The 13,534-nt window shown below is 41.4% G+C and overlaps 2 protein-coding genes across 4 annotated transcripts; one reads left to right on the forward strand and one right to left on the reverse strand.

Annotated features, from left to right (window-relative positions):
- Positions 1-532: 532 nt before the first annotated feature.
- On the forward strand, positions 533-5,246 carry LOC111222902 (RNA pseudouridylate synthase domain-containing protein 4-like). Its single transcript, XM_022746809.1, has 6 exons — positions 533-976; positions 1,552-1,759; positions 1,906-1,999; positions 2,263-2,413; positions 2,524-2,621; positions 4,026-5,246. Exons 1-6 carry the CDS (start codon positions 589-591, stop codon positions 4,218-4,220), a joined length of 1,134 nt encoding a protein of 377 aa, XP_022602530.1. The 5' UTR covers positions 533-588; the 3' UTR covers positions 4,221-5,246.
- A 95-nt stretch (positions 5,247-5,341) lies between these two features.
- LOC111222901 (glutamine-rich protein 1-like) lies at positions 5,342-10,734 on the reverse strand. 3 transcript variants are annotated; one of them, XM_022746807.1, is made up of 12 exons: positions 10,602-10,734; positions 9,337-9,597; positions 9,124-9,198; positions 8,470-8,607; positions 7,524-8,378; positions 6,965-7,124; positions 6,587-6,741; positions 6,387-6,501; positions 6,199-6,307; positions 5,945-6,096; positions 5,753-5,843; positions 5,342-5,659 (listed from the first exon to the last, which is right to left on the reverse strand). In XM_022746807.1, the coding sequence occupies exons 1-12, from the start codon at positions 10,626-10,628 to the stop codon at positions 5,470-5,472; spliced, it is 2,328 nt and encodes a 775-aa protein (XP_022602528.1). In that variant the 5' UTR covers positions 10,629-10,734; the 3' UTR covers positions 5,342-5,469. The 3 variants fall into 3 exon arrangements, with proteins under 3 accessions (XP_022602528.1, XP_022602527.1, XP_022602529.1); XM_022746806.1 differs by having other exon boundaries at positions 10,590-10,734; XM_022746808.1 differs by having other exon boundaries at positions 10,305-10,734.
- Between the last annotated feature and the right edge of the window lie 2,800 nt (positions 10,735-13,534).

Genomic DNA, 13,534 nt, shown 5'->3' on the forward strand with positions numbered 1-13,534 from the left:
TACCCCATATGCGCATCACAAAAAACTAATTTTAATGTCTTCACGTCCCACATAAAATCCTACTTGGACCATAGACTTGGACACAGGTGAATACTGCATAAACTCTAAAGCTGTGAAAAAAATAGCCTCATATACTGAATTTGACCTTTAATTTATTTTTTAGATTTGTTGCCTTTTATCCATTAGATTTATTTACTGATGTAGCCACACACAAAAAAAAAACAGATGTAGCCTATGAAGATATTTGAAGGTCAGATATCATTTGTGTGTGGTCGCTTGGTCTTTAATATTTTTTGTTAAAACGCAATTTTTAGGAGTTTCAGAACAATTGGAAATTGTTTTTTAATGTCCTTATAAACTACGGATCTGAAATTTGCAGTTAGTTGGTAGGTTCAATAAAAGTCCCTGTTAAAACTATCATAATGTGTTTTTGGATTTTCTTGCTTTTTTATTTTTGTGGAAAATAAACTTTGCACGCTTTTATTGTGAAAGGCGGCACTCGGAAGTAATTTAATGGTAAGCAGAGCATGGTTCCGCTGAGGTTTGTTTCCCCTCAGCTAATGTCACAACTACCTACATTGTGCCGCAATGAACAGCTCTAGAATATTAGCCCGTAGGAGAGAATGGATCTCCGGCCTGGACACCGTCTTCTCTCGGGTCAAACCACGGTCAAACTGCCGCCGGGGCCCGGAGGCAGCGCCGTGCCACAGCCGGAGCCAGGCCACCGACGCAAGTGAGAAACCCCGCCGGACAGCGATCGACCTGGCCCGCAAAGTCCAGCAGGAGAGGACGACGCGACAGACTGCGGAGCCTCCGGTGTCCGGCCAACAGAGGAGGGTGATGGAGCTGAAACGGTTCAGTCTGCAGCTTCAAAATGTTCATCCCAACGTGCTGGCCAAACACCTCCACAGAAGCGTCCTGTACCAGGATAAACATGTTGTGGTCATCAATAAACCCTTTGGTGTCCCTGTCCGAGGTAAACTAACCAGCTGGACTGTCTAATTTAATATATAGATTTACACTGCTTTCATTTACAGTTCAAGAGTTTGTGTTTCAAATTTGAAGGGATGTAACTTCAACCTGTATCTGATGATTAATTTCACTGTTGATCAATCTGTCGAATATTTATGTTAATATAAATTAATAAATTAATCCATTAATTGAAATGTAAAAGAAATCCCGAAAAATATCTTGGATCTAAGATGACATCTTTAAATATTTTGTCCAAACTAACTGTCCAAAACAGTATAAGATCTTCAACTATATTAAAACTGAAAGCAAAAAAATATTTAATAAGTTTAAGATTATGGTAATTGTTAACTAGTTGCAGCTTGATGCTGTTTTTGCATATCTGCCAGCATGTGTCCATATCGAGGATAAGTCAGTGTTGGTCAATAACATCAGCTTGCTGATATTTTGGTAGAGATATAGTCCTATTGCAGTTATCAGTATTGGAGGTGTGTGTACTGATATTTTCAATTGATGGAAATCTACAAAAAAAAGTGGAACCTGGACCTGGATACATGTGCGTTTGTTGTTACTGTTTCTCAGATGACGCGAGGGTCACATCCATCTCCTCTGTGCTTCCTGTTCTTTCCAAAATGATGGATGGGATGAAGGTCAAGTCTGATTCTCAGATGCTCCCCTCTCTGGGACTGGAGAAGGAGGCAACAGGAGTTCTCCTGCTGGCCAGGAGTGAAGAGGCAGTGGAGCACATACTCAACCTGCACAGAAATAACCAAGTGCAGAGAAAATATTGGTAATATAAAGGATGGTGGATAGAACATATATATATGTATACATTTTTTTTTTCAAGAAGTAAGAAATTCAAGGTCTCACTCTCACATGTCACATTTCTCACCCAGGTGTGTGTCGGTCATTCTCCTGCTCCCTCTTCTTCCACAGGGTCATCACAGTCGGTGTACCTGTACCTTCTGAAGGAGTGATTGACATTCCCATCATAGAGAGAGAGGTCACAGGGCCTCGGCCGCACTACAAGGTGTCTCTTCTTCTGTGGTTTTGATGCTGTAACAAATGTCTGTCATTAAGTCAAATGACAGAAAATCAATGCTGAAATTGATAATCTACTTATTGCTGTAGTGAGTTGTACAAATTTTCTGTTTCATGCTATCAGTTGAAAACTATCTAGAGGTGCTTGGACTAGTCAATGATTAAAACAAAAATAAACTTTGCTATTGTAGAACTATACATATTGAGGTGCATGATTTGTCAAATCTCACTACTTCTTTTTTTAAATTTCAGATGGCGTTAAGTCCTCTTTTCAGAATGAATGATGCAGGTGATGGTGTAACCAAAGTGCGAGCCCATCGGCAAGCTCATCCTGCTGTGACCAAGTACAGAGTCCTGGACAGCAGCAGTGGTTGCAGCCTTGTGGAGCTTCAGCCTTTTACTGGTAAGAGGCCCGTGCTTCCGGGAAACATATCAAAGTGAATTACTGACAAACTCTATTTTTTCTATGAAGAATGGACACTTTTTGTACTTTCTTTTTTCTTGTGCCCACAGGAGTGAAGCACCAGATGAGGGTTCACATGGCATTAGCTCTGGCATGTCCCATTCTCGGTGACCATAAATATTCCCACTCGAGCAAACTGGCACCCCAGGTAAATCTGTTTTCAATGTACTACAAAGAACAGGGTGCCCTTAAATAAACCCATTAGTATTAATTAGTGGTACATAAAGAAGGCAGCAACACCACTGAGTGGCTGATAGTATGCCACTCTTGCTTTAGTGGCAGATGCTGATTTCAAGTGGCATATCACTGCTGGTGTGTTCCCCTTATTAACGACATGTCGTTTGTGATCTACAGACAGACACGATTCTCCATCTGCATATATTAATACCATGCCACTTGTTTTATTGTCATAAGTCGATTGTTAGTGGTCTGTGTACTGGCATATGGCAAATGGCAAATGTCATGTCACTTGTGTTTGACTAGCTCAGCCACCAAAAGAGTACAGCGTTTCTTAGTTACAGTCTTACATAATAACTGAATAGTTAGAAGTAGCATATGCCGGAGAGAATCATTAAATGCAGGTGGGGACTGTATCTGCCAGTTGAACATTAGTGACATACTAACAACGAGCCAATGCCTCTAAAGCAAGAGTGGTATATCATGAGTCACTTTTTGATCTCAAGGTCAGTCAAAGGACAAACCGAGACAAAACTAGTGTTCAAGCCGTTCTTTGATAGGGGGCTGGTCCTTTTTTTTTTTTTTAAAGACGCTGTGTTTGTGTTCATCCATACTTAAACAGCTCTTTAGTTGTTTTTTTGCCTTATCACAAAGAGAATTGTCGTATTAAAAGAATCAGGACCTGGTAGCCATGAGTGAAAACATCTGTGTGGCTACCAATCGATACTTTGGTATGCTTGGATGTAAAGGTGCAGTATTGATCTTTATGGTCTCTGTCTATCCCTGTTGAGAATGTTGAGTTATATTTGCTGTATATGTTTAAGTCACATTGATCCTACAGCCATTGTGCAGTTGAAACCAAGATTCAACAAACACAACATCCTTGTAGTAGCTGCTGACAGCTTGGTGCTTGTGTTGTTATTCTGCTGTAGATGTCTTTGGCAGTTAAAACTGAGAGCTTCTGTTGTTGTCTGCTTTATACCTCAGATCAGCAGGCAACAGTGGGATGTACCCTGGTGATGATATGTGCCTTGTTACTGTAATTTAAACTTTCACACTGTAGACTGAGCATTACTTGCAATTGCTTGAGCCAATCAGCATCTTGTACTTTAATCTCCCTCTCACACGGCAAACACTGATTAGGTCTCTCCACTGATCCTCAAACCTACCCTATTGGGAGCCAAACAATACCTTTAATCAGCTTGATCATGCTTTAATTAATTCACCTCAAGTGAAGTGTAGAAATTGATTTTTGTTGCCTGCATGTGGGCACATTGTTACACGTGTACAAATAGAAAAGGAGGACCCACATTTCTGCAAGGGGCTTGGTTCCTGATGTGTCACTGTTAACTAAATCGTACATTTTGGTCCACAGAAATTACCGGAACGCGTGTTGGGAAAGCTTGGACTGGAACAGAGCAAGATCCGGTATCTTCCTCTTCATTTGCACGCTCGACAGCTGACAGTGTCAGGAGCCAGTCAAGCAGACATTGATGTGTCCTGTCCCCTGCCTAAATACTTCACACAGACATTGAAACAACTGCGTTTAAGCCTTACTGATGAAAAATAACAACATCCTTGCTTTTGGTTAAATTCTTTGCAATCCAGTGGATGTCTGCAAGTACTGGGCATCAGGTGTGAAGGATTTCAGTCATATGGGGGGGGGGGGGGTAACCATTTAAATTAAATGGGAAATTAAATTATATCAAGCTGGGTTTTTCGTAGGGCTGTTGTGTAAAATGATCAAACACAGAAGAGACTGTGTAGAAAAGGACTGTACAGTACTATACAACTCGTTTTAGTAATAAACAAATGAAGCAGAAGTGTATTAAAACCTTTTGTCAATGTAGTTAATCCACATTTACATGTAATTTCCCTGGAGGTACCACTAGGCTATGGATGCTGTTGGTGCAAGAAGTCATTTTTAAAAGGCCCACAGTTAATCCTTATTTCAAATGTCAAGAGTTGCATTTCCAGACACTCACAGCGCTAAATACTTTTCATTATTGAACTGCTTGACATGACTCTTGATACAAGGATTAATACTGCATTAGCTAAACAAAGATGATTCCATCTGCATATCCTGTTTAATAACCTACTATACATACATACAGGAATAAGTTGGCAAAAATCCTTGACGGGTGTTTGAATCGATAGCTTAGACCTGAGAAAAATGTTTCCAACCACCTGCATGACTATAATATAGCACTTGACCTTGCGAATATCGGAGGGTCGACTCACTCAAAGATCCACAAGCATAAATTATGATGTACTTTTTGAAAAAAGAAAAAAAACAGGCACAAGTTCTTCAGGTTTGAACATATCAATACATATGATCCAAAATGCAGTCAGTATCCAAAAAAAGTCATGAGCGGTGGTCCCGGCAATTGTCCATTAAGATGTAATGCATCATAGTGGGACTTTGAGGAGAAGTAAGACGTGGTTAACGGTCTGTAAGGTTACGAAGTGAAGGGTCAAAGATCTTCATGTATTGAGAAGACTGCACCACCTCTGCTCAGCTCAGAGAGCAGCAGCCCAAGAGATTGATCATGATCCAGCGGTGGTGAGACTAAAGCCTCGTTTAAATTGCCAGTTAAAAAGGTTCTAGAGGTGATTGCTGAAAACAGAAAATATAAGAAGAGAAATTCTTGTGAGTGCAATCATGATACACTCCTCAGAAGAAAATAATGATTGTTTCAGAAGTTGATCCATTTTATTTGAGATGGTCAGTGATGTTTATAGAGTCAGGACAGGTACTGCATAGTCAACAATCAGTGACTGGAGAACTAGTTCCCATCACTCCAGTCAGTCCTCTCAGTTTAACTCATGTTCTCTGGACCAGCACCAATGATCTCATGGATCTCTCGGACCACGATAATGCGAGCTAGCATGTGCTCCACTTGCTGACTCGTGAGGGGTTGAGATGAGTACCACATCGGGCTGTTGGGTGCAACGACAGGTTCTGGAGTCATGTAGTATGCGTCGTTGCGTCCTTTAACGCTTTGAGGACTGGGAAAGGAAAAGGGGAGTCAAGTTTCTTTTTGTGTACATACTTAAGAATAATCCAGTTGAGCAGAATTATTGCGATCGAGCATCACTCACCACTTGAAGAGGTAAAAGTCATAAAGTTTAATGGGACAACGAAGAGGATTCTCTGGATCCTCGATCTGCTCTTCGTACATGTCATCAGTTCCTGAAACAGACGTCACAAAACAGGTCAGCACCAGCAATTTCTGCTGTCAGAGGCTGTGTTTCATAGCAAGACTTCATTTTGACGCTAACTGGATTGAGCACCTTTCTGCGTGGCACTATGTGGACCTTGTCCTTTGAGAAGGCGGATACTGGTTGCTTTGTCCTTGGCATTAGTGGGGTTCTTCCTCGTGTGTCTTAGGACCTTGGAGAAAGCTACTTTCATGTGCTGTTCAGCTGTTATCAGGCGGAAATGCCTGTGACAAAGACATATTTTTACCACACTGTATTTACATACATGTCTGTGTCATTAAAGAGAGTAGATTCAGGTCATTTGGTGCTGAGCGGTGGTTACTCACTTAGTATTGAAGTACATTAGAGTTGTGAGCAGTGTGGCTGGTGAATGTGCACCAAGCTGTTTACACTCCCACAGCATCTCCTCTGTCACATGACTTGGAATAATGTAACCTAAGATGAAAATACAAAATAAGTCATTCTTTTTATGGAAAAAAAACAAAAACACAAGGAAATGTTGATTTGCTCTTACCTAACGGATGGACACTTGGTTTCCAACCATCCAGGATGTTGTGTAAAGACCCACAGAAACGTGTGTAATATGGATCAGAGAAAATATCATCCACGCGTCCATTTTCAGAGAGATACTACAGATGGAAACACACATAAGTACCTTCACATAGCTTTCTGGCATGGTACACAAACTTCATATTCGAACAGGGCAATACTAACCTTTTGTATACACAAGAAGACGTAATACAGAACATCGGGCGCAAATTGTTCTTCCTCTGATCCACGAGCTTCCTGTGTCATTAGGGAAAGACCCAAGTTTAACTCAGCCACCGCACTGGACACCAAGTCTTCTTGAAAACGCAGGGGTTGACGACCTGGACGCAGCCACAGAGAGAAGAGCACAGGCAAACTTGTGTTAGTGCTAAAAAGTTTAATTGCTTATTTCTCAGTTTCAAGCAGAATAAAAGTTGTTATCACATCAGCAATTTAAAAGAAATTATATTGCGTCCAGTGGTTTAAGTAAGAACATGTAATCATAATGATGTCTGACAAATGTCACAAATGAATGTATGACAAAATGATTTCAGGTTGACTTACGTCCTATGGGTGCAAGCTTCGTCTTTTCCTGCTTGCTTAGCTCTGTGTTTTTTCGCTTCACCCAAAGGCGCCAGACCTCCAAGCCCTCCTCTGGCTTTAGACAGACAGGAACCAGAATCTCAGTGGGTGGTTCAGAATGAGACTCTGCCTGTAGTTGACCCTGCACAGGAACAAAATAAAAACAAAGTTTATGCTTTGTGGTAAAAAGGTCAGCAAGAATAAAACACATCTCAATATTCACATGATAATCAGATAATAGTAAAATCATGCAGTAATATGTAAATAACACCAGGACTAACACCAAGATGTATTTGCAAGGTTTCACACAGTATCAGCAGCTTTGAATTGCTAGATTTTAGGTATTATTCTTGGTATTCCCTGACTATATGGATACACGGCTGCCACAATTTTCATTCTCGTCACAGCATAAGGATTCATTTTTTAATTGTTCATCCACTGTATGCATTGAGCTATGGAAAAACAGGCTACAAAGCAGTTCCAGCCATACAGATGTGTAGTTAGTCCACAGTATGGCTGTTAGGAAAGGGTTTCTTCTAACCTGCAGATGGAGCTGCTGTTCTTGTCCCTCTTCTCCTTGGCTCTGCTGTTGACTTGGGTCCCATATGTGTACCGACTGTGTAGTGTTGTAAGTCCCTCCTACAGTCTGCACTGCCACAGGGATGTGAATGTTCCCGTTCATGAACTGTGCTGGGAACAGGGTCTGTACTATTTCTTCCTGTGTTCCAGTGGAGGCCAACTGCCCATCTGCAGACCTTGAAGAGGAACTGGGGGACATTTTGTCCTTACCGTTGGTGGTGGTAACTTGCACTGTGCTGTATGTCTCCTGTGGTATAGCAATGTGAGTTACACCCTGCTGTTGAGGAGCGGAGTACACAGGGATGGTCCAGGTCTCACCTGTGGGACCTGTGATTGTTCCTGTTGTGCTGTACAGTTGAGCACTGTCAACAGTGAGCAAATCTGGTCGTAGGGACACGTAGCTTTGCTGCTGCCCTTGAGGGATGGCCAGAACTGTAGCCACCTGCTGACCCTGTGGAACAGCATAGGAAACAGCTAGAGGGACATCCACTTTACGCTTCTTGGCAGGTTGGAGAACAGTTGAGACAGTGCCGGACCTCCTCTCTGCCTCCCTGGGAGAGTCCTGTTGCTGGGAAGGAGACATGGCCTCTATGGTCTGAATCTGGATCTGCTGGCCACCTTGTAGTTGAATTTGTTGTCCACCTTGTAGTTGAATTTGTTGTCCACCCTGTAGTTGAATCTGTTGGCCACCCTGTAGTTGAATCTGTTGGCCAGCCTGAAGTTGAATTTGCTGACCCCCTGGCAGCTGAATATGCTGCGCTCCTTGTAAGTGGATTTGTTGTCCTCCAGCCACAGCTGCAACCAACTGTGCCTGAATCTGTAAAATACAGCCAGCATTGTGAAAAAAACCCAGCAGAAATTCATCACATGGATACACTTGATATGGGTGATGGAAATTAATACTGTACCTGCTGTTGCTGCTCCTCTGTGAGCTCTCCCTGCTGGACAAGCTGGGCTGTGGAGATTCCCTGCAGGTCCTGCTGAGAGGGAGAGGCCACCTGAAGAACCTGGCCGACTGTCTGGCCCTGCTGTTCCTGGATCTGAACCTGGAACAGTGTGGGAGCATGAAAAATAAACAGGCTCATCAGCAAGCAATAACATACTTTCTGTTCACTGAAAAATTGTGAAGTACTCTTTTCTGTGAAGTAAGTAAATTAATTTCGATGATAAATTCACCTTATCTCCAAATTAATTATGGCATTCCTTGTAATAAAATGTGATAAATCTCTTAATAACGTGCACTGATACCAAAACAATCAATACTGACCAGGTCAGACAGACAGGTATTTTGCCCAAGAAACAATTTCTTCCCCACAGAAAGAGTCACATTTGTTACAGAATTGTATTTTTATAGTGATATTAATACATTTAAAGACACAGTGACAGACACAGGTGCAGTAGTAGAGAAAAGCTGAATAACCATTACCACTTCTCCTAACAATGAATATCTTTCATCTTATTTGACATTGAGCAATGATTGTGTTTCTGGGGCTTTCCAGACCCATCTGTTTTGAGAAGTTTAAACATGGTATGAGATACCAGATACTGGCATATAAACTAACCTGCACTTGAAGCTGCTGCTCAGACCCTTGGTGCACAGACAGGTGAGGTGAAATATCTGCCGAGGTCACCTGTACCTGTCATAAAACATGCACATATATATATATATATAAATAAATAAGAAGAATATATAAATAAAAAGGTGCAACATATTGTACCACTCTGAACAACAGCAATAATATCATTCAACAACAACCATGTTAAAAGATTTTTACCGGGCAAGCCAGCTCTAAAAGCGACCCAGCCACCTCTGTGCTGTCTGTGTAGACACAGTTGGTACCCTGCTGCTGGTACACCATGGCTGTGGTGGTGGCTGCCCCTTCCTGCTGGCTGAACTCCTGCAGCACCTCTGGGCCCTTGGCAAGACACTCCAGGAACTCCTTCATCCTGTGCTGAGGCACAGTGCGCGCCTTCTGCCGCACATATTCATCGAAGGAAACAACTCCACTCTCCTGCTCATTCATCGTCACTTTGACCTAGACAGAAGGGAACAGATCTTTAAACATTGTAGATTATAATTAAGTACCAAACAGTTTACATTCACAATGGGGCGTATTGAAATCTTTAATAGAGAAAATTCTCATGAAGAGGGGGCGGTGGTGTAATCTTGCATCTACATTTACAGTAACAAGATATAATAAGCTAAAGAGTACGATTTAAACAGTTACTAATTAGATAGGGGGCGTTGAAATAACACAATGGGACAAAGTGCATTTAGACTTGTAATACAAAGTCTGCTGCGTTTCAATCAACTTTGTCTAGTAATTTAAACATTACATTCACAGCTGAGCCTTTTTTTTCCCTTTTTACTGAGACTTTTCGTTAAATGTTTATAAAGCCACTGATCAAGGCACCAACAGTATGATTTCCAGACTGTATGTGCAGACTGCCTAATAATAGTATCTACGTTATAGCTAGTGGTTAGCAAGCTAGCTTCACACTGTTAGCAAGGCTCTGTTTTGTCACAACCCATATGGATAATTGGCTCGCTAACTGTATCAAAACACCGACAGATACCAATGCGGTGTCTAATGTATACGATCTGCCTGCATATCATAGGATACGTTAACAAACATTTAGAGCAACAGCCCATTCATTAAAGTAACATGACGCTAGCTAACTAGCTAACCATTGTGCTAACGTTAGCTAGCTAGCTCGATGACTCCGGATCCTGTCATGCTACCTTAAATAAAACGAAATCCTCTCCTTTCCGCCAAGGCACGGTGTTTAAAACTAAAAAGCCGATAAACGTCTAACAGCTACCAGCAGCATGCCATTCACTTCGCTACATAGTGCATGTGGCAGCGGTGTAATCCCGCAAACAATGCTTCGATTAGATAAAATTAAGCAGCAGCGACGGCAGCAAGCAGGCGAGGTCTCTGACGTCTGCTTGTTTCAGGGTGAGATCCAGGCTGCTGTCCGTACAAAACAAGTTTCCCAAGCAGATTGATTTATCCAGCAGAATCACCAGTAGTATTACCACAGCCTGCGCCACACCGCCACACATGCAGAATCGGGTCCACAGTGTTTATCCAGTGAGATATAAAATGACGGAAGTATAGGCCCCGAGAAAAACGCGACTCCTCTTCAGACTGCTCTGCCAGGCGACGGGCCTGCCGCGCTGTCCTGTTAACAAGCGTCCCATCCCACAGCATGACCAAGACCTGCATTAATATGTGGCTCTCTGCAACTGTCACATGGAAATTAAAATTACATTCAGACACCACATATGCAGCTATGATGAGCATAAGTCAACGCTCAGTCTGTCACAAGCTGTAATGATGCTTAATCAGATTTCATTATTTGTCTGTTTAAATGAGTCAAAATCAGATCATCAGCCAAATCTCTTAGACTAATAGTGGGTCATTTGGAGACATACCATATTATCTGTACATACAATCATTCTGTATTACCTGTAATTATTATTACACTGAAAAGATGAAGGAAAACAGTAGATGTGAAATTATTATGCAATCAAATAGATAGATAGATAGATAGATAGATAGATAGATAGATAGATAGATAGATAGATAGATAGATAGCGTTAAAATGATTTTCAGTATGCTTCTGGCAAAGACTGGTAAATATTTGAATGCATGTACCTTTAACAAAATCTAACTTCCCCAGTCTGCCTTAAAGAGCCAGGCATGTGCCACTGAGGGCCTCCCCCTGTTTGCTCCACAACAAACTGCCTCTCACCCCTCTTAAGGTGGACCAAGACAGATGTACCATGTGCATAGGCTATGTCCTCTACACACTGGATGGGAAATAGTTAATTCCCACACTCACTGCAGTCTGTCTGAGACTCTGTAAGAGCTCTCTGGTGGAAATGGTTGTATTTATATATGTATATTAAGATTTTTCCTTTAATAAAATTATTTAGACCGCAATGATAGAGAAAACACCATTTCTAACAATCTTGTATACATTTTCTTACATCATATAGAATGCATAACATCTACTGTCCATGTGCTATGTCATGTTTAATATAAGACTTTTCAAATGCATACATACAAACTAATAAGCCCATAAACTGGCATGAAACAATACTATAGGGCTCGTGTCTAGTTGGCTGCACATTATCACTTCATGTGACTTTGTGCCACTGTAAGAATCTTAATGTAATCCTTTCTAGAAGGGATTTGCCTTCACACAACTGTTGTAGAAAGAGGTAGCTAGGTGAGACATGTGGACTTTTATTAATAGTCAATTATTTACAAAAATATTTTCCTTTTTAAATCTCCATATGTGAAGACGATCACCTGGCAGATATTCATGCAAGCAATTCTATTTCTGAAGGGATCCCTGGCATTCAGGTCATGCTCTTTGTTTCTGCAGGTGACTTCGTGATGGGAGGCTGCCAAGTCACCAGACGGCGCAGTAATACGAATAAGACGTCAGCTTGAAGGCTAGATGGCTGTGAGCGTGTCTATAAATCCAATGTGATCAACCCTCACTGTGATGCTCCTCATTCTCCACATCATAAATCAGATGTTACACACCCTTGGACTGCAACTAGAGATGGAGTGCAACCTGTGAAGCATTGACAGGAAGCAGCGCACAAGGAATCACAGGTACAGCTGAGTTCCGGCTTTACTGAGCATTTTAATTTGTGTGTGTGTGTGTGTGTGTGTGTGTGTGTGTGTGTGTGTGTGTGTGGAGTTGGTTGGGGTGGTTGTTTAGCAGAGATTGTTTTGGCAATGGACTAATGTGTTTTGGTTATGTTGTAAAATGGCTGTGATAGTTGGAAAATCCACTGCAAATTACATCGCATGTAAAGCTTTTTCAATGTTTCTGTATTTCTTTTTTGGAAAGAGTGCACTTTTTAAAAATCTAATAGTAGAATTTCTCAACAGTAAGTCGGGACAAAGGGCATATCTTAACCTTATGGTTTATGTTTTGAGCAATGTTAAAATAAACAGAAACAGAAATAACGTTAAATTATGATCTGAACTCACCTGAAGTTGCATTTGGAAAATCAGGTCACCTGCAAGAAATGTTTCTGTGTCAGGATGAACATAACATTATTATTCATGGCACTTGGGCTCTAGTGTATTTCCTAATCACTTTAGTCATTTATGATTTGTTTTTATTATCATGTGTGATTTGCGTACCACTGAAATGGCAGCTTGACCTTTATGCCCCGAAGGGCACGAACAGCTTGGCAGAGACACAGCATGAGCCAGTCCTCGTGCTGTGTCTCTGCTAAGCTGTGCTGTATTTTTGTTGAAAAAATAGTGGGCAGCCCCACTGGATTACACAGGCGAATTATTGTTCTTTATAGGATTGAAAGTCAAGATCAATTATCTGGCAATCTGCGGGACTCTTTACGTCTACCTAACCTCTTAAATCTTTCTACTAACAACTGTTTCACAATTATGTAAAATAGTGTCTTGTAAAAAATCCATATCATGTTGATATATGATAAGGGTGGTTGTTCTGCAGTTGAATAGTTATGTGTGTGTAGCTCAGAATGTTTCCATATTGATGTGGAATTACATGTCAATTTTTCCTCTTTTTTGTTGACCTACAGGTCTTGGAATTTTTATTTTGGTGACAAAAAATGGGGCGTTCATCTTTGTTCTTCATTACACTGTCTCTCTTTTCACTTGGAAGTCTTATTCAAACTTCACATTCACTGGACAACTCCGATTCAGTCCGAGTAACCCGAAGCACAGGCAGGAACAGCAATGCCACTGACAGCTTGGCTGGGGAAGTAATCTTCCATTCAGAAAGCAGTAGTGACTCTGTGGAAGGCAGTGGACATAATGTCGACAGTGTAACATCACAGAAACTCATCAATAAGACAAAGGAGCGTGAGCCAGCCAGCAATGAAAACCATTCTGGGTCTGGAAGAACTTTAACTGCAACCCTGGAGCTTACTCTACACCACTTACAGGCTCACGACCAAGG

This window comes from Seriola dumerili, unplaced genomic scaffold, assembly GCF_002260705.1.
Source record: "Seriola dumerili isolate Sdu_G_001 unplaced genomic scaffold, Sdu_1.0 BDQW01000109.1, whole genome shotgun sequence".
Lineage (NCBI taxonomy): Eukaryota > Metazoa > Chordata > Actinopteri > Carangiformes > Carangidae > Seriola > Seriola dumerili.

Bases quoted from the DNA above. Each gene is read 5' to 3' on its own strand.
- LOC111222902 (XM_022746809.1), top strand. From the start codon at position 589: ATGAACAGCTCTAGAATATTAGCCCGTAGGAGAGAATGGATCTCCGGC. The intron at 2,000-2,262 runs GTGTCTCTTCTT...TTTAAATTTCAG, and splicing joins GGCCTCGGCCGCACTACAAG to ATGGCGTTAAGTCCTCTTTT. The intron at 2,622-4,025 runs GTAAATCTGTTT...TTTGGTCCACAG, and splicing joins CGAGCAAACTGGCACCCCAG to AAATTACCGGAACGCGTGTT.
- LOC111222901 (XM_022746806.1), bottom strand. From the start codon at position 10,628: ATGTGTGGCGGTGTGGCGCAGGCTGTGGTAATACTACTG. The intron at 6,502-6,586 runs GTTAGTATTGCC...TTCCATCTGTAG, and splicing joins TCTTCTTGTGTATACAAAAG to TATCTCTCTGAAAATGGACG. The intron at 6,097-6,198 runs GTGAGTAACCAC...TCTTTGTCACAG, and splicing joins CTAATGTACTTCAATACTAA to GCATTTCCGCCTGATAACAG.